At 38.6% G+C, this 26,717-nt stretch overlaps 1 protein-coding gene across 2 annotated transcripts in view; it reads right to left on the bottom strand.

The window, feature by feature from the left end:
* The window catches only part of KATNBL1 (katanin regulatory subunit B1 like 1), a 59,976-nt gene that overhangs the window by 12,339 nt on the left and 20,920 nt on the right, over positions 1–26,717 (bottom strand). For both annotated transcript variants that reach the window (XM_077880448.1, XM_077880446.1), the window contains exons 2-3: positions 2,002–2,132; positions 1,030–1,070 (exon numbers count right to left, since the gene is read on the bottom strand). In XM_077880448.1, coding sequence (XP_077736574.1) covers positions 1,030–1,070; positions 2,002–2,118 — 158 coding nt within the window. In that variant the 5' untranslated portion in view covers positions 2,119–2,132. The remainder of the gene's footprint in view (positions 1–1,029; positions 1,071–2,001; positions 2,133–26,717) is intronic.

Below are 26,717 nucleotides of genomic sequence, written 5' to 3'. Positions count from 1 at the left end.
GAGACAGAGAGAGGGAGGGAGAACATGAGCAGAGGGAAGGGTTAGAGGGAGAGGGAGAAGCAGACTACCCATTGAGTAGTTTGCTTGACTTGGGGCTGGATCCCAGACTCGGGGATCATGACTTGAGCCAAAAGTAGATGCTTAAGTAACTGAGCCACCCAGGGGCCCCCAAAATACTTATTTTGATTAAAATTAAGTATATTTAATTTAAGTATGATAAAACACAACAGAGCAAATCTTTCATATGGTGATTCTCAAATATTCTGGCCTCAAAATGCCTTGCAACTCTTAAAAATTATTGAGTTTTCAAAAGAATTCTTTTATGTGGGAAATATCTACTGATATTTACTATATCAGACACTGAAACTGAGGAAACTTATTGATTCACTTAAGAAATAATAAGCTCATTACATATTAACACAGAATATTTTACCAAAAAACCTGTCTTCCAAAACAAAATATAGCGAGAAGAATGGCTCTGTTTTTTACATTTGTGCAAAATCTCTAATATCTAGTTTAACAGAAGACATCTGGATTCTCAGAATTGCTTTTGAATTTAATGTACTATGGTATCAAATATCATGTAGCCCCTGGAAAACTCTACTGTATTTGTAAGAGTGAAAATGAAGGTGAGTTAATGTTATTGTTATGAATATAGTCTTGACCTCATAAACTACCAGGACCCCTACTGTCCTCAGGTCCATTTTGAGCACCAGCAGTTTAGTAGAAAGTGCCTTTAGAGTTCAGAAGATCTGAGAATGAATGCCATTTTTAACATTTTCTGGCTGTATGACCCTGAACAAATCACACATCTTTAGTTTTTCTCAACTATTAGGGTCCACGATAGCTTTCTAGTTGGGTTATTTTAAGGATTTGGAGATAATACTGATGTGTTTTCCACAGTGACGGGCACGAAGGAGCTATTTGACAATAAATTGCTTATTAATAAAAGAGAAAACTTCTCTTTTCCCCTCTTTTCATTCTCACCTTTTATTATTTGTTTCCTACAAACTTTAAAGAAGCTCTTACCTATTTTTGTAAGCAGCCAACTGTTTTGGAGATTTCTTAACCTGAAAAATAAAAGTAGATAATTAACAGCATATTTAAGTTCTTTTGTGAAGCTACGTAAACTTTGTGACTGATATCAACAAATATGAAATTCCATAGGTAAGTTTTTCAGATTAAAGCTGCAGTCTCAGTCTATAGTTATAACATTGTGTGTAGGTATACTTGACAAAGCAACATACCTAACTCCCTATTTTCCATGCCACTAGTCATATATTTTACTTACATGGTACTTAGTAAGTATGTTGACTTTTAATATCATTTAAAAGAAATATCAGCATGAATGAGCATTGCAACGGTGAAAAAAAAAAAGCACCTCCGCGTTTCCTCTTTAGAATTAAACTATAATACTCAAATGATATACCAAAACACCATACTGTCCATAAACTGTTTAGATCTCTTGGAATATAAACAGTTTTCAATATTTCATTAATTCCACTTGATTTTGGGAGATTAAGCAAATCATCACCTTTTTGTTGTTTAAATAATTTAACTAAAACTATCCATAGACTTAATGGTTTAAACTTTCTGTGATGTACTAAATGACTGTGTCTCCCCAAAATTCATGTTGAAATCCTAATGCCCCAAATGAAGGATATGAGGAGGTGGGGCCTCTGGGAGGTGATTAGGTCATGAGGGGGGCACCCTCAAGAATGGGATCAGTACCCTAATAAAAGAGACGGTGGGTTGCTCTCTTGCCCCTCCTGCCATGTGAGGAGGAGACAGCAGAGAAGACAGCCACCTATGAACCAGGAAACAGGCTCTAATCAGATACCATATTGGCCAGGGCCTTTATCTTGGACTTCTTCCCAGCCTCCAGAACTGTGAAAAATACATTTCCATTGTTTATAAGTCCCCCGGTCTATGGTATTCTATAGCACCATGAACAGATGAAGATATACTGTCTTACCCATTACCTAGAAACTATGCACTTACCTCCTTCATGTTCTTATTAGTAAAATTAGAGATCCTTTTTCTAGGAAGATCAGTGGAGTGATCCTCAATATTATTACAAAAGGTTCGTTTTTTAACATTGTGGGCTTCAGATGCCATAATCTCTTAAATACCTAAACAACAAAACAAAAATAATATATGGAAAATACAAAAAGCAAAAGAGCCTGATTATACCCTTAACAGATATATATAAAAATACAATACTATGTAAAAGAGGTTTATGAGTAAAGCAGAGGACATAGTTCTAATTTATATACTTTAAAAAATCTTAGAGGAAATACAAGACAGGAAATTGGGCCCTTTCTGTTCTCATTCCTTAGTTGTAGCCAGTTAATGATATTATGACAGATTTTTGCCAATGCAATATGTCAATCTTTCCATTTTCTCTCTCTCTCTCTCTCGATATATATATGTATATATTAAATTAAAATTAAATTTAAATTTACAGGTTATGAAATAATGTCTATATAGTAATATCAATGATATCCATATGTCTTGAAGCCTAGTTTTAGAATCAAATCACTAGGAGCACCTGGATGGCTCAGTCAGCTAAGCATCTGACTACTTCAGCTCAGGTCTTGATCTCAGGGTCCTGGGATGGAGCCCCATGTCAAGCTCCGTGCCCAGCAGAGAGTCTGCTTCTGCCTCTCTCTCTTTCCTTCTGCCCCTGCCCCTGCTTGTGCTCTCTCTCTCTCTTTCTCAAATAAATAAATAAATAAATAAATAAATAAATAAAATCTTAAAAAAAAAAAGAAGAATCAAATCACTGGGTCAAATACAACTACAAGCAGGCAGAGGAACAAAGCTATATATATCTGACTTGTTTTATGCCCAATCCTTAAATTTTTTTCATTCTTTCTGTTAGCTCTTCAGAGCTTTCCTCTACCTTTGTTTTTTTTTTTTAAGATTTTATTTATTTATTTATGATAGACATGGAGGGGGGGGGAGAGGCAGAGACACAGGCAGAGGGAGAAGCAGGCTCCATGCCAGGAGCCCTATGCGGGACTCGATCCCGGGACTCCAGGATCATGCCCTGGGCCAAAGGCAGGCGCTAAACCGCTAAGCCACCCAGGGATCCCCTTTCCTCTACCTTTGAAAAAACAATCACAATTTTCTATTCCTTCAATTATATCCAAAGAGGGGGAAAATATACTATTACTTCCTTTACATAAAAGAATAAATTAGTGATTCCCCCACTTGCACTCAAGTTTCCCACAGGAAATTTATTTCAAGCCATGACCTGAACACAAGTTCCTCCCTCACTCATTTTTTAAATGTTTACTGAGCATCCACTATATGCCAGGCACTGGAATTAATGTAGATGATGGATCAGAGATGCTCTTCTAAACAATCACTTGGGAAGCTTTTAGAAAATACGATCTTTCTGGGCCCTAACTTCAGACTAGAACTCAGCAGGTCTCTGGAGTGAAGCCCAAAGCAATTATATTTTTAAAAAGCTCTGCAGCATTTCTGATGCACACTCTTAGAAGAAAATCTGCCTTAGAGAATTTTCCAAAAATATGCACAAACACATGAAAATTTGGAAATAATCTCAGGGTACTCTAAGATTTCTTGCCATTGATCCATGGACATCCCTTCCAGCTGCAACTCCAGGTTTAAAGACCTTTCAGATGAGACTTTTTAAAAAATAAATAATTGCAGTAATACAATAAACACTCTGACAGAGGGGCAGTCATGTGAGTCAGGAAAGCTTTACTGAGGAGAGACTTAAAGGACAAATAACACATTGAAAAAACAGCATGTGCAGAACTGAAGGGCATGAAGCAACATAGTTTGTCTGGCAATCTCTTAAGATGCATGTGACTGGAGCTTAGGCTGGAAGTGGGTTGTAGCAGAGTGAAAAATGAGGCTGGAGAGATAGAAGCTGGATCCCATAAAGGATCGTTTGTACAGGTAAGCGTTTCTTTTTTAAAGATTTTTTTTTTTAATTTTTATTTATTTATGATAGTCACAGAGAGAGAGAGAGAGAGAGAGAGAGGCAGAGACACAGGCAGAGGGAGAAGCAGGCTCCATGCACTGGGAGCCCGATGTGGGATTCGATCCCGGGTCTCCAGGATCGCGCCCTAGGCCGAAGGCAGGCGCCAAACCGCTGCGCCACCTAGGGATCCCAAGCGTTTCTTTTTTAAAGAAAGGGGAGCTTGGGGCAGCCCAGGTGGCTCAGTGGTTTAGTGCCGCCTTCAGCCCAGAGCCTGATCCTGGAGACGGTGATTGAGTCCCACGTCCCACATCAGGCTCCCTGCATGGAGCCTGCTTCTCCCTCTGCCTGTGTCTCTGCCCCTCTCTGTGTATGTGTGTGTCTCTCTCATGAATAAATAAATAAAATCTTAAAAAAAAAAGGGGAACTTTTATTAAAGATAATGGACTAAACATATGTAATTTCTTCTACCCTTCCCTGAAACCCCATTACAATGATAGTAAAGGGTTTTTAAAGGCATAAAACGCATAAGGACAAAGAGAAATAATGAGTTGATAACAATAACATTTGAAAACTGAAAAGCAGAAATGATAAATGACAGCAGATTTGAGAAAGCCAAATCCTAAATCAGCAGTGAGGAATGGTAAAAAGCAGAATCCCCAAAAGGTTCAGGAATTGGCAATATTGAGGACATCAAGAAGTAGGGATAAATGTGGGTTTAAGAATACGGAGAATGACTGAATATCCATTTAAGACACAATTAGCCCCTAGATTCCTTTCCCTATTCCTTTTTTTTTTTTTTTAAGATTTTATTTATTTATTCATGAGAGGCACAGAGGGAGAGAGGCAGAGACACAGGCAGAGAGAGAAGCAGGCTCCATGGCAGGGAGCGCGATGTGGGACCCGATCCTGGGCCTCCAGGATCACGCCCCGGGCTGAAGGCAGGCACTAAACCACTGAGCCATCCATCTAGGGATCCCCATGAGCCATCCAGGGATCCCCCCTTTCCCTATTCCAATAAAAGTTTTATTGTATGGAATATTTAAAACAAGAGCCCTTGGTTTAGGAAACACCAGGCATGAATGAAGGAGCGGAGTATAGTCTAACAGGGGATCAAATGAAAATTTACATACTAAATGTTGAGATCTAACCTTTCTACCATTTGCCTCATGGATGCTTGCAGCCAGCTTTATATACTCCAGGAAGAGTACAGAAGATCCTTCTTTGGGAACTCTGATAAGTCCCAGGGGAAAACACACACACACACACACACACACACACACACACACACACATTCTCTCTCTCCTCTCTCTCTCTCTCTCCTAAAAATAGTGACATCAGTGATGGTCAAAGTCCTCAAAGTACTGTTTTCCATCTTGATAATGGTGATAGTTACCTGTCAAAACTAATAGAACTATGCACTAAAACAGGTGAATTTTTATCATACATAAACTATATCACAATAAACCTGACTTGCAGAAATCCTCGAGAGACAAGAACAAATTGTATACATGAACCACAAATGAGACAAGAAACAAAGCAACAAAGATTTGGAAAATAAAAATAGGATATAATAAGACAGAGAAAAATCAATAGAAAGCTTGAAGAGAAACTTGAGGCTATCTCCTGAAATACAGAAAAAAAAAGGTAACATTGGCTTAAAGGAACCAATATCCAAATAAATGGAATTTCAGAAAGAATACAGAGAAGACAAAGAAGAAATCAAGGAAATAACTGAAAAATGTACAGGATTGAAGGACATGAATTTCCACATTGAAAGAGCACAATGAGGTCAGCATTGGGGATGAAAATACACCTACAAGGCACATAATTGTAAAATTTCAGAGCACTAATGAATCTGAAAATATATGGAGCAAATAAACAATATCCCCTCCCAATGACTGATGGAACAAATAGACAAATTCAACAAGGCTATAAGACAATACTATCAACCAACAGGATAAAATCAACATCGATCAAAAACTCCAACCAACAACAGCAGAACAAGGACATGCCATGATGATGATGCAAGTTAAAACCACAATGACGCACTATTTCACAACCACCAGAATGGCTATAATAAAAATGACACAAAATAGCAAATGCTGAGAAGGATGTGGAGAAACTGGAACCATCACACATTACTGTAGGAACGTAAAATGGCACAGTGACTCGGGGAAAGAGGTTGGCAGTTTCTTGAAATGTTAAATACGGATTTACCATATGACCCAGCAATTCTTTTTTTTTTTTTTTTTTTTTTATGACCCAGCAATTCTACTCCTACATATTTACTCACAAGAAATGAAAGTTTATGTCAACACAAAGACTTGTATGCAAATGTTGATAAAAACATTATTCAGAATAGCCAAAGAAGTGGAAACAACTCAAATGTCTATCAGTTGGTGAATGGAAAAACAAAACATGATATATTTGTTGGGAATACTACTCAACAAGAAAAATGAACAAAATATTAATACATGTAACACTATGTATGAAACATCATACTAAGTGAAAGAAGCCAAACACAGAAGACAAGATATTATGTGATTTCATTTATATGAAATGTCCATAGAAGTAGAGAGGATACAGGGGCACTTGGGTGGCTCAGTTGGTTAAGCATCTGACTTCAGCTTGGGTCATGATTTCAGGATCCTGGGATGGAGCCCCAAGAAAGGTTCTCCACTCCGGGAGTCGGTTTGTCTCTCTCCTTCTGCCCCTCTCTCTGCTCGTGCTCTCTCTCAAATAAATGAAATCTTAAAAAGAAAAAAAGTAAAGAGCACAGAGACAGAAAGTAGATTAATGGTTGCCTACAGCTGAGGTGGGAGTGAGAGTAACTGGAAATGGACACAACGCTTCTCTGGGGGTGATGGCAGTGATGGAATGTTCTAAAATTAGATTGTGGTTGAGGATTATACAATTCTGTATATACTTGTACTAAGTGAGCTATAATTTAAAACGGGTGTATTTTACAGTATGTAAATTATACTTCAATAAAGCTTTAAAAAAGTAAATTATCAAAATTGTAATTGGCAATGTCTCATTACAAAGGATTTTTTACACTACAAATTCCATTTTGTTTTATATCTTATGCATTTGGTGCCACCCTTCTTGGGCAGTAAGATTATCCTTTCCCCTCCAGAGCATTTGACAGTGCTATTAAAATAGTTTAAAGCAACTGCTGAGGCTCCTAGGTGTTTCCACAGTGCTGTTTGATAATATTCAAAAAGAGAATAATCTGAAACAGGATTAAAAGTGGATGAAGGGATCCCCGGGTGGCGCAGTGGTTTAGCGCCTGCCTTTGGCCCAGGGCGCGATCCTGGAGACCCGGGATCGAATCCCACGTCAGGCTCCCGGTGCGTGGAGCCTGCTTCTCCCTCTGCCTGTGTCTCTGCCTCTCTCTCTCTCTCTCTCTCTGTGACTATCATAAATAAATAAAAATTAAAAAAAAAATTAAAAAAAAAATAAAAGTGGATGAAGACAATGATTATAGAAACTAGAAAAGATAATCTTTTAATGAAAAAAGAATAAAAGGAAGCACCTAAAGAGAATAAAAGGACTAGGAGATACTGAGAAGAATCCAAAATACTAACTTTACCTAACTTTACGTTCTGAACATTGAATATAACACATTATTTTTTATTTTTATTTATTTTTTATTTATTTTTTCACATTTTTAAAAATAAAGATAAGAAAGTGATTACTATGGATATTTTCTTTAGAAAGTAGGAAAGACTCAGCATGTAGAAGGAGCTGAAGGGTTGAATCCCCCTTACACAGTAGATATCTCTTATCAGAAAGATGAAAAGGGATTCATGGCTGTCAAATCAAGACATTAAACAGCTCTAAGTGTTTGCATACTCCCTACCTACTCACAGCAATGGAAAAAACTCATCATAAAGGAATGAAACATGTCTGGACTTTTGTCCCTAATAACTTATTATATAGTTCAAGATCAAGTTAATTTAAGCTTTCATTTTATATTAATATACTAGCAATATATCAACCATTTACATTGTATTTAACTCTGCAATCTCACTAGGCAACTTCATTCCTCTTCTTAAAAAGCAAAGCATGTTTGTGCACAGAGAATTATAATCATTAATATTCTTGGTATCAAATATTCTCCTCCAATTACCACCACAGACTCTCACAAAAGGCTTGAATGGTATTCCCTAAGAGTCCAGAGGCTGAAAACTGTATATAACCATTACTGTGTAATTTTAAAATACATAAATAAAGTGGTTTTAGAATTTAAAACTTGAGCCTAACACTGCAGTCCAGGAGATAACTAGGCTGGTCAAGGGCAGAGTGGAGGGCACAGAATCCACGCTACGCTACCGCATCTTTGTCTCCGTGAAGTGACTGCACCTCATCCCCATCCCTAACCACAGGACCATTAACACTTGCCAGCCAGGACAGCTAAGATGAGGGTACTAATTCTTCTAGGAGATGTCAAGAGACAAATGAATATCAACTACATGGGAGTCCTACCTCTTATCCTTCCCTTACCCTATAAGGGGAAACTCTTCTCTCTTCTAAGTCCAACAGTCGATGTGTAAGGCTAAGAAACGGACAAATCACAGGTTTCCCCAGAAGGCAGCTGCCACACAAAAAAATAAATGGGAAGGATGAACACAGACTTTTTTCTTCAAGAATTTCAATGAAGGTGAGAGGAACAGAAGGTTAAAGATGAGATTTTTCTGGTACAATCTTTAGAGCCTGAGGCTATGGATTCCCTCCACCTAAATTCAGCTACCAGACACTTAATAACTGCTTTGGTATCTGCAGCACTTATTGAAATATCTAACAATGAAGTTTGCATCAGGTTAAAAAACAAGGTGATAAAAAAAGGAAATTGAGAATGCTAAGGTTCATACAGATGGGATCAGTGCTTACAATGAAATATTAAAAACACCATTTTCAAAGAATGTTTTGTGAGCGGAAGGTTCAAAAAATAATCGCCTTATAAAGAGGTTAAAAAATGGTCATTCAAAAGCTATCTAAGCTATATACATATAAGTATGTGTGTGTGTATATATAAATGATCAATGCATTCAAAAGAGCTCTATCAAAACTAATAAAAATTATTTATTGCTAGTGGAATTACAGGTGACTTGTTCCCTTCCTTTATAGGTTTCTCGGGCAGCTCAGGTGGCTCAGTGGTTTAGCACTGCCTTTGGCCCAGGGTGTGATCTTGGAGATCTGGGATCGAGTCCCACATCGGGCTCCCTGTGTGGAGCCTGCTTCTCCCTCTGCCTGTGTCTGTGCTTTTCTCTCTCTGTGTCTCAGGAATAAATAAATAAAATCCTTAAAAAATATATATATATATATTTACAGGTTTCTCTATTTTCTACAATGAACATGAATTATTTTCATAATCTGAATAAATAACATAACGAGGTCACGGTCTTATAAGAAACGGTTTAATTATACAACTCCCTTATAGTAAAAAAAAAAGTGAAAAAGGTGTAAATGCCAACATGCAGAGGTAACATTTCATAGGAAGGCTCTATTTTACCTTTTCCAAAATTAGGACAGCTCTATCTAGAGCTGAGAAAATTATCTCAGTTCGTGCCTTCTCACCTCATTTGGGACTTAGCTCCTCCACCCCCCTTCTATATCTTCAGTTTCTCTGTTTGAACTGATTCCTCCCCTTTTGCTTTCGAACATTCTCAGGTTTCCTCTACCAACTCCTATACTCTTTCTCTAATTCTCTTTCCTGCCAAACTTCTACAATGAGTGCTTTTCAGTTTCCATTTTCTCTTTAACCCTTTACAACCTTGATTTTATTTTGTCCTCCCATTTGAAAAACAACTGCATCTTCAAGGTGACTTGAAGCTGTAAGGGAGTCTTTTATAACACTGATGCTGCTCATAGCAGGGTCAGCTAAGCCAACCCTAAAGATTGCTCATTCTTCATCACCATTTAGCTTTTTCATCACTTCACTACACCCCCAACACACACACACACACATGCGTGCAAACTTATTCACAGACCATAGCACTACAGTATCTTGACTCTCCTTGTTCCCTTACTCCCTTTTTGGTTCCTTTTCTTTCAACAACTCTCATTTCTACACTAAAATTGAAAAAGCATGCTCTCAAGGCTTCAGCTACTTCTCTAGACCCAATCTCTCCTCCTGATCTGGCATTGGTAGGTCCAAGTCAACACACCTAAAATAAACCTCTTCAATCTCTTCCAACGTCAAACCAACTAACAGCCCTTCCTACCTACCACATTTTAAATTGCTGGCATCAAACTTCTCTCAACTAAAAACCCAGGAGTTATTCTGACTTCTCTCTCCTTCCCTCCAACTGATCACTAAGTCTTCTTGAATCTTTCTTTAAAATGTTGCATGGATCCGTTCTGACCTTTTAATCCTCCCACTGTCAAAACGCTAGCCCTACTAGCAGTCAGGATGGCCAAGCGGTTCAAGGTGCTGCATTTGGAACTCTAGCCCCATCACTTCAAGCCCAAATTATTGTAAGAATTATTTGATTTTCCTGTCACCAGTCTTTCCTGGTCTCTAGGAATCATTCTTTAACCTACAGTGTTCATGACAAAATCCCCAAATCTCTAATAGTTACCTACCTTTTACTACAGGATTTCCTGAATTATGTTCGAAGTATTCACATAGATTAATAGATGTTTTACTCTATTCACAAAAATTTGGATATGCTGCATATTAAGTTACTTCTTGGAAATTAATTAAATACATTAGTAAGGCTCTGAGAGGCCTAATTTTATTTTGCTCTGCTTCCCAAACTTGGCCACTATCCTACTTTTTAAAATTTTGACAGATACATATAAAATTTGAAAGATGCAGATGTTTCTAGGAACATAGTTTGTGGAACTGATTTACTACACCAAAGACTACACTGTCTAAATGTTGAAGGCCTTCATAATTGGATACTATATTATTAAAGATTAATATAATTTTTTTAATTAGAAGGAGACAAGAGCAAAATGTACACCAACTATTTTTTTTGATGGGGGGTAAGTTTTTGTTGATGGAGAGAAGTTCCACTGCAATGCTGTTAATGAAATAACGATATCATGAAAAATTAATAGGTAGCCTTTAGCAAAAGCTTACCATATGCTAGCCATGGGCATTTAGACACCCCATCATGCCCTTTTAATAGATGGTGAAGCAGAGGCACACAAAGATGACATAATTTGCCCAAAGTCAAACAGCAAAAAAGTGGTAAGAGTCAGGCGTGGGACGCAGGCCTTCTGCTGCCACTGCCTCTGCTCTTACCCAACACATTGCACCCCAAGTAATATGAGATTAAGGGTGAATGTGCATATAGATGATGTAGGTTTTATCACTTTCTAGTTCATGATTTTTGGTAGGTCATTTATTCTGTTTTTTTTTTTTTTTTTTTTTATTCTGTTTTTTTTTTTAATCTGTTTTTTCAAGTACAAAATGGGGATGCTATGAAGATCAAAATAAGCTTATCTGTAAGTTATTACTGCTATTATCACTCACAGTATTTATATAAAATATATATACATACAATTTTGGTATTTTGGAAAACAAATCTGACAACACTGCAGAGCAAGTGCATATATATAAATGCAGAGCAAGTGCATATATATAAATAAAATTAATCATCCAAATCAGGATTGAGAATGAAAGGAAGCAGTATTAAAAACTGTGCTGCGGGCAGCCTGGGTGGCTCAGCACTTTAGCGCCGCCTTCAGCCCAGGGTGTGATCCTGGTGTCCTGGGATCGAGTCCCATGTCAGGCTCCCTGCATGGAGCTTCCTTCTCCCTCTCCCTGTGTCTCTGCGCCTCTCTCTCTCTCTCTGTGTTTCTCATGAATAAATAAAATATTTTTTAAAAAATTGTGCTGGGTGAACAGGCATAAACCAGTTTTATACCAAGCAAATTGGGATATGTGGTCACCCCACCTCAGTTAAAAAGTTTACTTTCTATAAAAATTACCAACTACTCAGCAATAAAAAGGAGTTATTAATACATATGACAACAAATATGTCTCAATCTCATTATGCTAATGAGAAGTAAGACTCCAAATGCTATATACTATATAACTTCATTTTTATGATATTCTAGAAAAGGTAAATTTATAGGGAAAGAAAAACAGCAATGGTTGCCAGAGTCCCTAGGAAGGAAAAGTAGATGTAAAGGGCTATGAGGGAACTTTTTGTAGTGAAGCATATGTTTTATTTCTTGAATGTGGTAGTGACTATACATACAACTCTGTGTATGTCAAAACTCATGTCAGTAAGACCTCAACAACCTGACTTTAAAAAACTGGGGTGCAGGGGATCCCTGGGTGCCTCAGCAGTTTAGTGCCTGCCTTCAGCCCAGGGCGTGATCCTGGAGTCCTGGGATCGAGTCCCACGTTGGGCTCCCTGCATGGAGCCTGCTTCTCCCTCTGCCTGTGTCGCTTATGAATAAATAAATAAAATCTAAAAAAAATAAAAATAAAAATAAAAAACTGGGGTGCATAGCACATGTCATTCATGGCTTTTCATTAGGCCTACTCCATTCTTTTTCTCCAAGAATTGGTCCAGATTTCAGTGTTGGAGGTTCTAGAAACATTCCTCAAAGCATCTGAAATATCTACCTGTACAAGGCCTGCCCTCTGGCTCTATGTTCAACTCATCTATGTGGGCTCTTGCCCTGAGCACGGAGATGCCCTCGGTGCCCTCTGTGTGCAATGAGTGCTCTCATTTGGAGGCCAGTGGCAGTCAAAAGCTTAACCTGAAAAGGTGTGCAGTCTCCTCCTGCTTCTCCCAGCTCTCTGGAAAGCTTTCTGCTCACTGTGCAGTAGGTATCAAAACTCACTACTTGGGTGAAAAATTAAAGACTCACCCAGCTTAAAGTCTAGTGTAGCTAAAAGATTAGGTCAAATAGTCCCATGTTCAAATCCCCAGCTTTCCTACTTAACTAGCTATGTGACCTTGGAAACAGCTGAGCCTCATTTTTCTTGTCTATAACAGTGAAGATGGGGGATCCCTGGGTGGCTCAGCGGTTTCGCGCCTGCCTTTGGCCCAGGGCACAATCCTGGAGTCCCGGGATCGAGTCCCGCGTCGGGCTCCCGGCATGGAGCCTGCTTCTCCCTCTGTCTGTGTCTCTGCCTCTCTCTCTCTGTCTATCATAAATAAATAAAAATAAATCTTTAAAAAACAAAACAAAACAGTGAAGATGTTTTTGTATTTACGTGGCCTCCAAAAGTAAAAGAAAACCTGTAGATAATAAAACAGAGGGTTTTGTTTTTGTTTTTAATAAAGGAAGTACTGGGACAAAGAGAATGGGGAATAAGTTAATTTCCTGTCAAAACTTAAGAGAATAAACTGACTAAAGAGATTTCAAAGCAGCAGGCAAACTCTGGGGAGAGAAAGAGCAGTAACACTGGAACTTCACAGACGGGTCAAGGGCATCAGTGTAAGAGAAGATGGCATAAATTTAATAGACTAACCACATTAATGCTTTCACAAAATGAAACAGGGGAAAGGGTAGGGACTCCCAACCTCAACTGTAAGCATCTTCAAACAGAGGAAAGCATACTTTATAACAGTAAGTCTCATCTGTTTTGTTATTAATACTTCCTGCCTCTCCCAAAGTTTCATTTTCATGGAAATGAAATGTTTTTTTTTTAATTTTTATTTATTTATGATAGTCACACACACACACACAGAGAGAGAGAGAGAGAGAGAGAGAGAGGCAGAGACACAGGCAGAGGGAGAAGCAGGCTCCATGCACCGGGAGCCCGACGTGGGATTCGATCCCGGGTCTCCAGGATCGCGCCCTGGGCCAAAGGCAGGCGCCAAACTGCTGCGCCACCCAGGGATCCCGAAATGTTTCTTCTTTTATGGAAACAGAAATGTCCCTTTCCACTCCATCACAGCCTCTCTGACCATGACTGAGTTCAACTCTTCCTCTGAATCATTTCTTGATTCCTACCTTCATTGATCTCTTCCTTCAGCACCTTCTTATGGTCCTTAAATGAATACCACATAGTTTAGAACTTTAACAATTAACAAATAACTGATGGCCTAAAGGAAGACATGACTGAGCACTAATTGATCCAGGTGTGTCTCCTCTTGCCAACTAGACTGCAAAACTTCTCATAAGCAGGAGCTGCATTTCACACCTTTAGATACACAATCTAAAAGGTAATTCAACAATTCTTAGTTAATTTAGATATATACAAAGACACAAAAATAGGTGTGTGTGTGTGTATATATATATATGTATATTGTCCAGTGAGCAAATGAATATCACAAAGGACTAGTGTTTTATTTTAGTTTTTAAGGATTATTTATTTATTTATTTATTTATTTATTCATGAGAGACAGAGAGAGAGGCAGAGACACAGAGGGAGAAGCAGGCTCCCTCTGCAGGGAGCCTGATGTGGGACTCGATCCCAGGACTCCAGGATCATGCCCTCGGCCGAAGGCAGGCACTAAACGGCAGAGCCAACCAGGGATCCCAAAGGATCCCAAAGGACTAGTATTTTAAAGTTCATTTTTTAAATGATTAAAGGAAAGAAAGCACATGTAGTCAATTCAACATGCATTTACTGAGCACCTACTATGTATCAAGGGATGAATAAGTAGTACATGTCTTATTTCTCAAGAAGCTCATGGCCTAGGGGAGGGAGGGGGATGACAAGAAAGTAAGAAAGTGAATAAATATAAAACAGTACGTGCTATAAAAGAGGAACAGATTTGTACTAAGAGGAACAGATAGTACAGGTTGCTAAAAAAGCAGCAGCAGTGAATCTAATTTGAGGGGCAGTGAAATATCTGGAAATACATCTTGTGTCATACCAGAGCTGAGTCCTGAAGACAGAGTTACTATAAAAAAGAAAAGCACGCTCTCTATTTAAGCAACCACAGTAACAACTCTTAGGCACCTGAAAATCAGAATCTGGAGCATTCCTTATTTATGTATTTTCAGTTCTTCTCCAGAAATGGTTGTTCAGTTTGAGCATGAATACAAAACCAAAACAGATACAGAAGCTGAGGGGGGAACTGTTATCATGGACACATCAGGCTGCCAGCACCCAAACCCCTTCCCAATGTTAGCATCACAAATGAGATTCTGATGCTATACGCCTTCCGATGTGATACAACAGGAAAGACTCCACAACACTATTACATATCCTTGCCAAAAAATCTAGCCTGAACATCAGCAAACTTCAACTGCCTGTTACCAACTACCAGTCTACACAACTGATGAATTACTGAACATTACATCTGAAACTAAGGATGTACTATACGTTGGCTAATGGAAATTTAAATTTTAAAAAATTTAATACAAAATAGAAGTCAGAGAGGAACCTATTAAGCACTACCATGGAGCTGTAATCAGAAAAATCAAGAAAACAAGTTCTTTGGGACACAAAACTCAGTTTCCTCAACAAACACTTTGCAAGAAAGAAAAATAAAGAGGAAGCTACATACTAAAAGACACTGCATTAACTGAATACGATGTGTGGACATTGCTTAATATCCTATATTTTAAAAACTGTTAAAATGTATAATAATTAGGGTCTCCTGGGGGGCTCAGTCACTTAAGCAACTGCCTTCAACTTGGGTCAAGATCCCAGGGTCGTGGGATGGAGCCCCACATAGCAGGGCGCCCACTTCTGCCTCTGCCTCGGCCTTTCCCCACTGCTTGTATTCTCTTACTGTCAAATAAATAAAACTTTTTTTTAAGTATAATAATTAGGGAAATTTGAATATTGACTGGATAAATGATATTAAGGAACTCTTTACAACCTTAAAGTAAAACTAACAAAAAATAAACTGTACATAAAGTGTATTTAGGCATACACACCCATTAAAACATTATCATAGTCCATATATCCCTCATCTTCAAAAATTTCCAGTGTCACTTTATAATTCCTTCCCAACCAGTTGATCTGCTGTCACTATAGATTAGGTTGCATTTTCTACTATTTCATATAAATAGAATCATATACTATATACTCTTTTTCTGGAGGGAGGGTATGGTTTCTTTTACTCAACATAACTAATTTGGGAATCAACCATGTTGTTACATGTATCAAGCCCATTTTTTTTTTTTAATTGCAGAGCAGTATTCTATTGTGTGAGTATACCAAAATTTGCTTATCCATTCATCTGCTGATGGACATTTGGGTTGTTTCCAGTTGTAGCTATTACTAATAACGCTGCTATGAATAGTCCTGTATGAGTCTTAGCATGAACAGGTACTTTCATTCCTCTTCGGTAAATACCTAGGAGTGGGATGGTGATAGGTATGTTTACCTTTTTAAGAAAACTGCCAAATTTTGATAAGTTGTACTATTTTACATTTCCATCAGCAGTGTATGAGAGTAAGGAATTATTATTAATCACTGTTAATTATTTCTAGTTGAATGGTATTATTACGATATTTTTGTTTTCTTTTAAAGAGTCTTTTACAGATACATATACATATATAATACAGATGAAAACAGATTATTTTTGGGATTTGCACCAAGTAGGGGAAAAATCAATGAAACAAGAAATGCTGATAATGACTGAAGCTGAGTAATTGAGATGTTCAATATACCATCCTCTGTTTTTCCATGATTTTTTTTAAAGATTTTGTTTATTTATTCATGAGACACGCACAGGGAGAGGCAGAGACACAGGCAGAGGGAGAAGCAGGCTTCCTACAGGGAGCCTGATTAGGGACTCGATCCCGGGACGTGGGATCATCATTTGAGCTTAAGGCAGCCGCTCAACTCCTGAGCCACCCAGGCGACCCTGTTTTTCCACATGATTAAAAATTTCCATAAGTTTGGGCACCTGGATGGCTCAGTTAGTTGGGTGTCTGCCTTCAGCTTGGGTCACGGTCCAGGGGTCCTGAGATGGAGCCAGACATCCATTAGGCAGCTTGCGTCCCCTCTCTCTCTGCCTCACTTATGCTCTCTCTCTCTCAAAATGAATCAATAAAATCCTTAAAAATAAATTAAAATTTCCATAAGTTAAAAAGACAGATCAGATACTAGATTACTTCAGTGAGCAAAGCTTATTTGTGGGCTATATAAAAATATATATACCAATGTCCTGCAATGATATAGTTTAAATGGCATGTCCTTGCTCCTTGGGCTGGAGGTAGTATTCCCCTCAAGGACTGTAGATGCAGTCAGCAAGAGTCATGTGAAAGTTAGGGAGGGAGAAAGAGAGAGAATCGGATGTGGGCACAGGAAATCTATGTCCTGTTCCTTCCTCTCTAACTCCACATCCCTGGATTTGGGGGCAGAAGGAAGCATGTTGCAAAAAAAAAAAAAAGGAAAAAAATCGGAAATAAACATGGTTAAAAACTCTCTCTCATGTTAGAGTGTCCTAACACACACTGAATGCTTCCACAGCGGTGAACCACACAGCTGGGGAATAGAAAAAAATTTTTAACTTTATGCTCCTTTTATACAAAAAATTGCCTTTTTTTAAAAAAAATTCATTTATTCATGAGAGACAGAGAGAGGCAGAGATGCAGTCAGAGGGAGAAGCAGGCTCCCTGCAGGGAGCCCGATGTGGGACTCGATCCCAGGACCCCGGATCATGACCTGAGCCAAAGGCAGACGCTCACCCACTGAGCCCCCCAGATGCCCCCAAATTTTGCCATTCATACTAATATTACTTAAAAGTAATTTATATTATTTTCATACTTAAAAGTAAGTCATATTAAAACAAAAAGTCACTAGAAATTCAACCACCCATACAATTCAGTGCTTCTCCTCTCATGCAGTTTAGTTTTATAGGCTGTGTTTTATCATTAACATTATGTTTTCCTACATATTAAAACATCTTGGGTGCCTGAGTGGCTCAGGGCTTGATCCCAGGGTCCTGGGACCAAGCCCGCATCAGGTTCCCTGCTCAGCATGGAGTCTCCCTCTCCCTCTGCCCCTCCCCACTGCTCATGCTCTGTCTCTGGCTTTCTCTCCTATAAAATCTTTTAAAAAGTATATTAAAAAGTCTTTTTGAAAATTATTTAAATGAATATATACTATTGTATATGAATGTTTTTATTTTTGCTATGTCAGAAAATACTTTGATGGACATACATATTTGTACAAAATTGATTATTTCCTCTAGATAAGCACACGACTGGGTCAAAGAATATGATCATAGAGCTCTTCAAATATATGATAGAAGCCCTTTCATAATGTGACTGAGAATGGTGACTTTTTTGTCAAAAAATCATTTAAAATGAGGATTCATTTAAAACAGAGATGTACACATGTACCTTAAAATAATGCATATCCATCATTTATGATTTCTACTTTGGGATTCTTTCAAGTGGCCCAAGAACTAATGACAGTCACCAAGCAGTATCAGTACAAAACTCTAAACCGTTATGGTTTCACTTCACTTATCTTTAGCTTTGTAACCTCCATCCAAGTTGGTATGAAGCATTTGAGTCATTTGCCTTTATCTGGTCTATCTAAAGTATTCCGATTAGTTTTCATAAAAACAATGCTTTCAACTCCTATTTGAAACTGCTGCCTCCACTGCACTGGGAAACAACAAAAGGCTGGCAAGGGGCAGAGGGACAGCCGCCGTCCAATCCAAGCTCTGCTGACAGAAATGGACTATGAGCACTACTGGCACCCCTGATGACAGAAGGCTCTGTGGTATGAGTTTGCACCTCTGGAAACTTGACAATGAACAAGACCATGTTTTAGTCTGCACCTGAAAGTAGTAATATAAGTTGTACTTTTCTTAGGTGATTCAACTGAAAGGATGAGGCTCTATGTTGTAACAGGGCAACAACACAAGTCCTAGAGTCAGACTCCCTGGTTTGAGTCCTGCTTTAACCGCTTAATAGTTAGGCGACCACAGGTTAATTACTTAACCTCCTGTTTTCAGAATAGTCTTGTGAGAATTAAATAAAATAATCCATTTGCTACAGTGTCTGGCAAATGGTTAATCACTGTAAATGTTAGCTATTGTTAAGCTATATGTAAACTTCACTGATGAAGCAAGGTGCCTTTGGTGCAAAAAAAAATAGGTAGTTTTGTGGTGTCAGCAAATTTTAATACCAGTTTCCTACATGTGTTATATATTTCCGTGTATGTGTACACGTAGCACAGGAAAAAATTTTAAAGAGACTGAAAGGACAAAAGTTCTTTCTAGAGTGGTATCACAGTTGAATCCCTTTTTCCTGTTTATTTTTCTACAGTTAAATCATCATCTTCAGTTTATTTTTCTGTGTCACTTTGCTACAGTAAAAAAAATTACATTTATTTATTTATTTTTAATTTATTTTTTTAAAAAAGATTTTATTTACTTATTCATGAGAGACAGAGAGAGAGAGAGAGAGAGAGAGAGGGAGAGAGGCAGAGATACAGGCGGAGGGAGAAGCAGGCCCCATGCAGGGAGACTGACGCAGGACTCGATCCCAGGCCTCCAGGATCAGGCCCTGGGCTGAAGGTGGCGCTAAACTGCTGAGCCACCTGGGCTGCCCCAAATTTACATTTTAAATAAAAGAATTTTCTTTTTAGCATAAGATAATACATAACAGGAAATGATAAAGTTTCTTACGCCTCAAAACACATAAATTCTTAAGTTATGTAGAGAAACACAAAAGAATTATAAAATTATAAAATATAGTGACCTAAATCACTTCAGTGTAGAATTCTGGTGTTATATACAGCTACATCATGGCAACTAGTAGTTTCCTGCCTCATTTCTGCTCATACCCTTAAATCTCCCAACTTTTCCATTGTAAAATTACTCGTTTATAGTGGGAGAAACACAAAAGAAGCCATTGGAATACAATACGTTAAGTGTGGCAATATCTCCAATGATTTATCAGATAGTTTAGGGGGGAAAATTGCTCCTTGAGTTAAATAATGACATAGAAGAAAGTGGCTTAACAAAGATATTTAAAGAGTCATTTAAGGATCCCTGGATGGCGCAGCGGTTTGGCGCCTGCCTTTGGCCCAGGGTGTGATCCTGGAGACCCGGGATCGAATCCCACATCGGGCTCCCATTGCATGGAGCCTGCTTCTCCCGCTGCCTGTGTCTCTGCCTCTCTCTCTCTCTGTGAGACTATCATAAATAAATAAAAATTAAAAAAAAAAAGTCATTTAAAAAAATAAAATAAATAAAGTCATTTTACAGAGTAACAACAGCTTCTAGTCCAGTAGGACTCATCCAGTGTTCTCAATGAAGGTTTCACTAAATTTTAATCAATGTGTTAAATTTATTTTTATAATTATTACAATGATGATCAAAACAAATGTTGGGCTGAGCAGATCACGTAACCTAGTGTAGAGCAGTTACAACTTATCACAAGGACTAAAAAAAACATATTTTAGAGACACCTGGGTGGCTCAGTGGTTGAACATCTATCTGCCTTTGGCTCAGGTCATGATCCCAGGGCCCTGGGATTGAGTCCCGCATCGGGCTCCCTGTAGGGAGCCTGTTTCTCCCTCGGTCTGTGTCTCTACCTCTCTCTGTTTCTCATGAATAAATAAATTCTTTAAAAAAATACTTTACTATCAAGCCAGATTTAAAAAATGATTCCATTATTTCCTAAAGGTGACACTCCTTTCTTAGGTATATTTGGACAAAGGGGAGGCAGTTTACAAAGACTGCAAACACTTGTACTCAAAAAGTGACAAAGTGAATGGCCTGTTAATGTGCTGTTTAGAAACAATATGAAATGCTAGTATATTGGCAGAAAAATGATACATTCTTTTGAGTTGTTTGGAGCCTTTTAATCCTTTCTAGATTCAAATCTGATTGAGGATTAACATTTTGAAAGAATGTCTCAGTTACATGGGGCATGGATTGATTGGCAGGAGATGAATAACAATAGAGAAGAAGAAAATGAAGGAACAAATATAAGCAGTGCTTATTCATGCACCCTCCAGGGAACTGGTGTCCCATCAAGTTACCTGGATGTCTACTGCACTTGCTAGGTTTACTCCTGAGGAAATGGATTTACCAAGAACCTGATAATATTACTCAAATCATAAAACTAAGTACCCTTACTCTGATTCCATGTTCAGAACGACTCAAAGCCCCTAGTACCTGGAATAAACCACAAGAGCTTTTTATTTGCTGATGATTCATCACATCATCTTCTATTAATTCAGTCCACCATGTATGGAAAGCTGGTTTGAGAAATAATGTCAAATTCAGGAAAGCAGATCAAGCATGAAAATACAGATTTTTGGAGATTTAATGGGTATAAGATAAGACATCATTTCAATCAATTAGACCAAACTGAAATCTTTTTTTTTTTTTTTAAGATTTTATTTATCTATTCATAGAGACACAGAGAGAGAGGCAGAGACACAGGCAGAGGGAGAAGCCGACTCCACGCACCACGCAGGGAGCCCAGCGCAGAACTCGATCCCGGGTCCCAGGATCACACCCTGGGCTGCAGGCGGCGCTAAACTGCTGCGCCACTGGGGCTGCCTGACCAAACTGAATTCTAACTCTCTTATGGCTAAGTTACCCTGAAATGATAATTTAAAAATTGGTGTTATATGGGAATTACCATTCCCACCATCTCTTCCTTATTTTTAATAGTTAAGTCCCCAGAGTATACTACATTACGGAACTGGTATTAATGAGAAAAAGAAGTTAGCTAAATTCTGAGAACTAGGTGGCTGCTTATCATCACTTTACCAGTAATTGTGGACCTACAGACTTAATTTTTTTAACACCTTACATTAGAAAGTGTGCAGGGCTTGCCTGAATATTCACTGAATATCTCTGAAAGGTTAAACAAGAAACTGGAGACAAAAGTCACTTCTAGAGAGAGGATATGTGGTATGGCTGGGAGATGAGGTGAGAGGGAGACTTTTCCCTTTTGGACTTTCTGAATTTTGTATCAAATGCATGTATTATTTTTTAACTAAATTAAAATGCATTGGTAGTGGGTGCCTGGCTGGCTCAGTTGGTAGAGTGTGTGACTCTTGAGCTTAGGGTTGTGAGTTTGAGCCCCAAGTTGAAGACAGACATTACTTAAAAATAAAATCTTTATTTTCCTCCCATGACAGACTCTTAACTATAGAGAACAAGCTGAGGGTTGTTGGAGGGGAGATGAACAGGGGAGGGGGAGGGCTGGATGGGGGGGTTAAATGGGTGATGGGTATCAAAGAGGGCACTGGGTGCTGTATGTCAGTGATGAATCACTAAATTTTACACTTGTAACTAATATTAAATTGTATGTTAACTGAAATTTAAATAAAAACATGACAAAATATTTTTTAAAAAAATAATAAAATGTATTGACAATATTAATATATGTTTCTTCTTAAATAGCTACATAAACACTTGTTTTTTTTTTAATTTTTATTTATTTATGATAGTCACACAGAGAGAGAGAGAGAGAGAGAGAGGCAGAGACACAGGCAGAGGGAGAAGCAGGCTCCACGCACCGGGAGCCCGACGTGGAATTCGATCCCGGGTCTCCCGGATCATGCCCTGGGCCAAAGGCAGGCGCCAAACCCGCTGCACCACCCAGGGATCCCAAACACTTGAATGTTTAGGAAGACTTAGGGTTTCTAAAGCCAAGTGATGATTATCTTATCATGTTTTGGTGTCTATCTCTTATTCTCCCTGTTAGAATATTCCAGCATTTTTCTGGAAATATTCATAAGGAGGAAAAATAATCCTTTCTTATTGTCTTCTTAAACTCAGAAATGTATATAAACATATACATATATAAAACATCACCTTAAAGATCCTTTCTGACCCCTTGTTTAGCTACTAAAAGTATTTGTTTTGTTTTGTTTTTTAAGATTTTATTTATTAATTCTGAGAGACACAGAGAGAGGCAGAGACACAGGCAGAGGGAGAAGTCGGCTCCCCATGGGGAGCCTGATGTGGGGCTCCATCCTGGGACCACAGGATCATGCCCTGAGCAGAAGGCAGATGCTCAATCGCTGAGCCATTCAGGCATCCCTACTAAAGGTATTTCTGATGCATTCCGTATAGAAAGACTTTATGTATAAAAGGATATTCCAATAAGATATACAGCTCAAAAAAAAAGAAAAGGTAAGCTAATATAAACTAATCTTAATGTTCTATCTTCATGATCTGGACTAAGGTTACCAATCTATAACACTTGTGCCTAACTTTGAATTCAACAGGATGAAGTATATACCCTAACAACTTCAAAGTAAAAAGGGTAGATTGCCCTTTGAGAATTAAACAAATCAGCAAAAAATGAATTTTATCTTTTTATCTAGCATCCTTTTATAACAATGGTTCTTTTTTTTTTTTTTTTCTTAAGATTTTATTTATTTATTCATGAGCGACACAGAGAGAGAGGCAGACACATAGGCAGAGGGAGAAGCAGGCTCCCTGCGGGGAGCCCAACATGGGACTTGATCCCGGGACTCCAGGATCATGCCCTGAGTCCAAAGGCAGATGCTCCACTGCTGAGCCACCTAAGCATCCCAATAACAATGGTTCCTAATCCTTCCTATACTCTCCTACACGCCAACATCTGCAAGGATCATCGCATATCCCCATCCATTTCAGTGGTTTGTTATCACTATGTCCCCTGAGCTGAAATCAGAATGTATGCTGACATTTCAAAATGTCCCCTTCTCTTAGGGAACATCCTTCTCCAGCACAGGAATCACATCATATCTCCAACTGCCTGTGAGTAGCTCCATGTGGATGTCAGTTCCAGTCAACAATTCTTGAACTTCACATATTGAAAACAGAACCCTTAATATCCACCCTCTCAAATCTGATCCTCACAATTGTTCCTAGTTGAGTAAATAGAAACATTATCCTCCCAGTTGCTGAAAGCCCCAAAGGATGCATTCTTAGTTTCTCTTTTCATAAATTCCGTCTCCAACCCATTGACTATGCGGTTTCAACATATTTCCAAACTATTCATTTCTCTTAATTTTTGTTACCACCATCCTAGACCCAACTACCATCATTTCTCTCTTGGATTATATCAGTTTCCTCCTAATTCCTCTAGCCACACTGGTCTTCTGTCCTTAAACATGGCAGGTTCATTTCCATCTTGTAACCAAACCATTCCTTTTGCTTAAAATATTCCTCCCATATACTCTCAGGGCTACTACCTCTCAGCTCAAATGTTACTCACCCAAGAGGATTTCCCTGACCACCCCATCAAGAATGACCCCAACCTCACCTTCATTCTCTATACCAGTACCTTGTATTTTTCCCCCACCACGGCAATTATCACTATCTGAAATTAGCTTGTTTGCTCATTGTTCATGTCCTCCCACTAGACTGTGAGCTCCATGACAGCAGGAATCATGCTCATTGTATCTAGAATAGTGCTTGGCACATAGTGAGTACTTAATAAACAGCTGATGATCAAAGGAACCGATCTAAAGAAAGACTATGTCAATCATGAAAGATAATGGTTAGCTGGGAGTGAGGAGTCACAAAATATTCAAAATTGTCAGTGGGAGAGTGCCTTAACTGTGGTAAACATTAAAACTGTGCCATGATATTCCAATTCTCCTTTCAGACACATGATAGAGTTATGCTTGCCCAGCATCTTGAAGTTAGGTATGGTCAGTGACTTGCTCTTGCCAATGAAATATAAACAGAGGCCTTTGAGAGCCACTTTGTGTGATTCACTCCTATTACCATCCCTCTATTGTGGCAACTAGCAACAAGACAGAGATTAAGGTTCCATCTGCCCACATTCCTCAGCAAGAATAACACTGAGCAGAGCCCCCAGATAACTCACATGTAGGACGAATCAAGGAGAAATAGACCTTTGTTATTTGAAGCCGCTGAGACTTGGGGGTTGTTACTATAAAATAACATAGGCCATCCAGACTGATAAAGCAACCAAACAATGTTGTGGGCACATAATAATGTAGTAGGGCTCACTAAGTAGTCAAACGATGCCATTAAGTACACATAAGTAATTTCCTTCTGATCATTACTTCGTTTCCAAACAGGTCTGCCAACAAGAAGAGAAAAAATTGTTTATGTGGAGTTCATGAACTCTTGTCCCTGATGCTATTTTTCAGTAAATATTCCCCAAATAATGAATGCCACCCTATGCAAGCATACCTACTGGCCTTTCCTTACCTGGAAACAGGTAAGAAAAACTGTGCCTTTTATTATCTACACCAACTACTCAATAATTAAATAGTTACTAAGTTCAGGTCATTATGGAGGAAATAGACTAGGAAAAGTAGACTGGATAAAATGCAGAAGTCCTGGATACCAGGTCAGGAACCTGGACTTTAATTTTATAGACAAAATACAGTTACTGAGAAGGTTTGTATAGGAATCATGAGATTCAAAACTATTCTTGGGGCGCCTGGCTGGCTCAGTCAGTAAAGGACTGACTCGGGACCTTGATCTCAGGGTCCTGAGTTCGAGCCTTACACTGGGTGTAGAGATAACTTAAGTAAACTTAAAAAAAATTTGTTTTTAAACTATTCTTGGGCAGCCCGGGTGGCTCAGCGGTTTAGCGCCGCCTTCAGCCCAGGGTGTGATCCTGGGATCAATTCCCACGTCAGGCTCCCTGCATGGAGCCTGCTTCTCCCTCTGCCTGTGTGTGTGTGTGTGTGTGTCTCTCTCATGAATAAATAAATAAAATCTTAAAAAAAAAAAACTATTCTTGAAGATTATTTTACATGGTAGTTGTAGAAATAGGATAACCAGAAAAGGAATGCCAGGAGTACTAGTTTCCCACAGCTGTGCCGCGAACCCTCCATAGATAAAAGGCCAAATTTTAATCAATCTATATGATTTACTTTGGCTACAACAGCAAATACACTGTTAATGATGGTATTTTTTTTTTTTTTAAAGATTTTATTTATTTATTCATGATAGTCACAGAGAGAGAGAGAGAGGCAGAGACACAGGCAGAGGGAGAAGCAGGCTCCATGCACCGGGAGCCCGACGTGGGATTCGATCCCGGGTCTCCAGGATCGCGCCCTGGGCCAAAGGCAGGCGCCAAACCGCTGCGCCACCCAGGGATCCCTGTTAATGATGGTATTAAGTGGCATAGGAAATAAACAGAGTTTTGCAAATAAGAGTAAAAGGCACACTCAAAAGTCAAGGTGGCACTAAAGTAAGATCTGATAATGGACAAATCTGTACTCTCAGTATGAGGGGCAATCAGGGCAGTAATTACTAAAGAGTTTTGAAAGGCAACCAAGTGAACAACAGATGCTTTACTATCACTTGGAGGTATTTTTATATTCTAGGAATGACTGGGTTATAATCGAGTTGGTTTGTATTCTGAGTTCTTTCCAGATACTCAGAGCATCTGTGCAGTACTCCAACAAGCTGGTCTTTCCTTAACAACAAACCATTCCTTTCATTCAACAAATATTAATAACATGTTACAGGCTAATTACCATTCTTGGCAGTGAGAAAACATGAGTGAACAACACAACCATCCCTGCCCTCCTGGAGTTTATATGCTAGTGGCACTTAAATTCCATTCTAAAATTTCTCCCCCAATTACATGGGAGTAGCTTTTACAAATGCCTTTGGAAGACAGCACATGATTAATGCACTCTAAGAGGTGAAAAACTAATAGTCTCACCAGAGGTAATTACCCTTGAAAAGCAAATACGTCACAGATTCACAGACTTTTAGAGCTGGAAAGGACCTTGGGGATAATTTCGATTTACAAAATGAGATTAAACACTCAGTCACCAGGAGGAGAAGAAAGCCTAAAACTGTGACACCCAGTGTTAGTGCCTTTCCATGTAACACCAGGCTGCCTGTTTTAAGATTATACTAGGGAGAAGAAGAGATGTTAGGGCATTCATGATTCATACATAGGT

Source organism: Canis aureus, chromosome 32, assembly GCF_053574225.1.
Source record: "Canis aureus isolate CA01 chromosome 32, VMU_Caureus_v.1.0, whole genome shotgun sequence".
Classification (NCBI taxonomy): domain Eukaryota; kingdom Metazoa; phylum Chordata; class Mammalia; order Carnivora; family Canidae; genus Canis; species Canis aureus.
The sequence above is the reverse complement of the archived record's forward strand: the minus strand, read 5'-3'. Positions and strand labels throughout refer to the sequence as shown.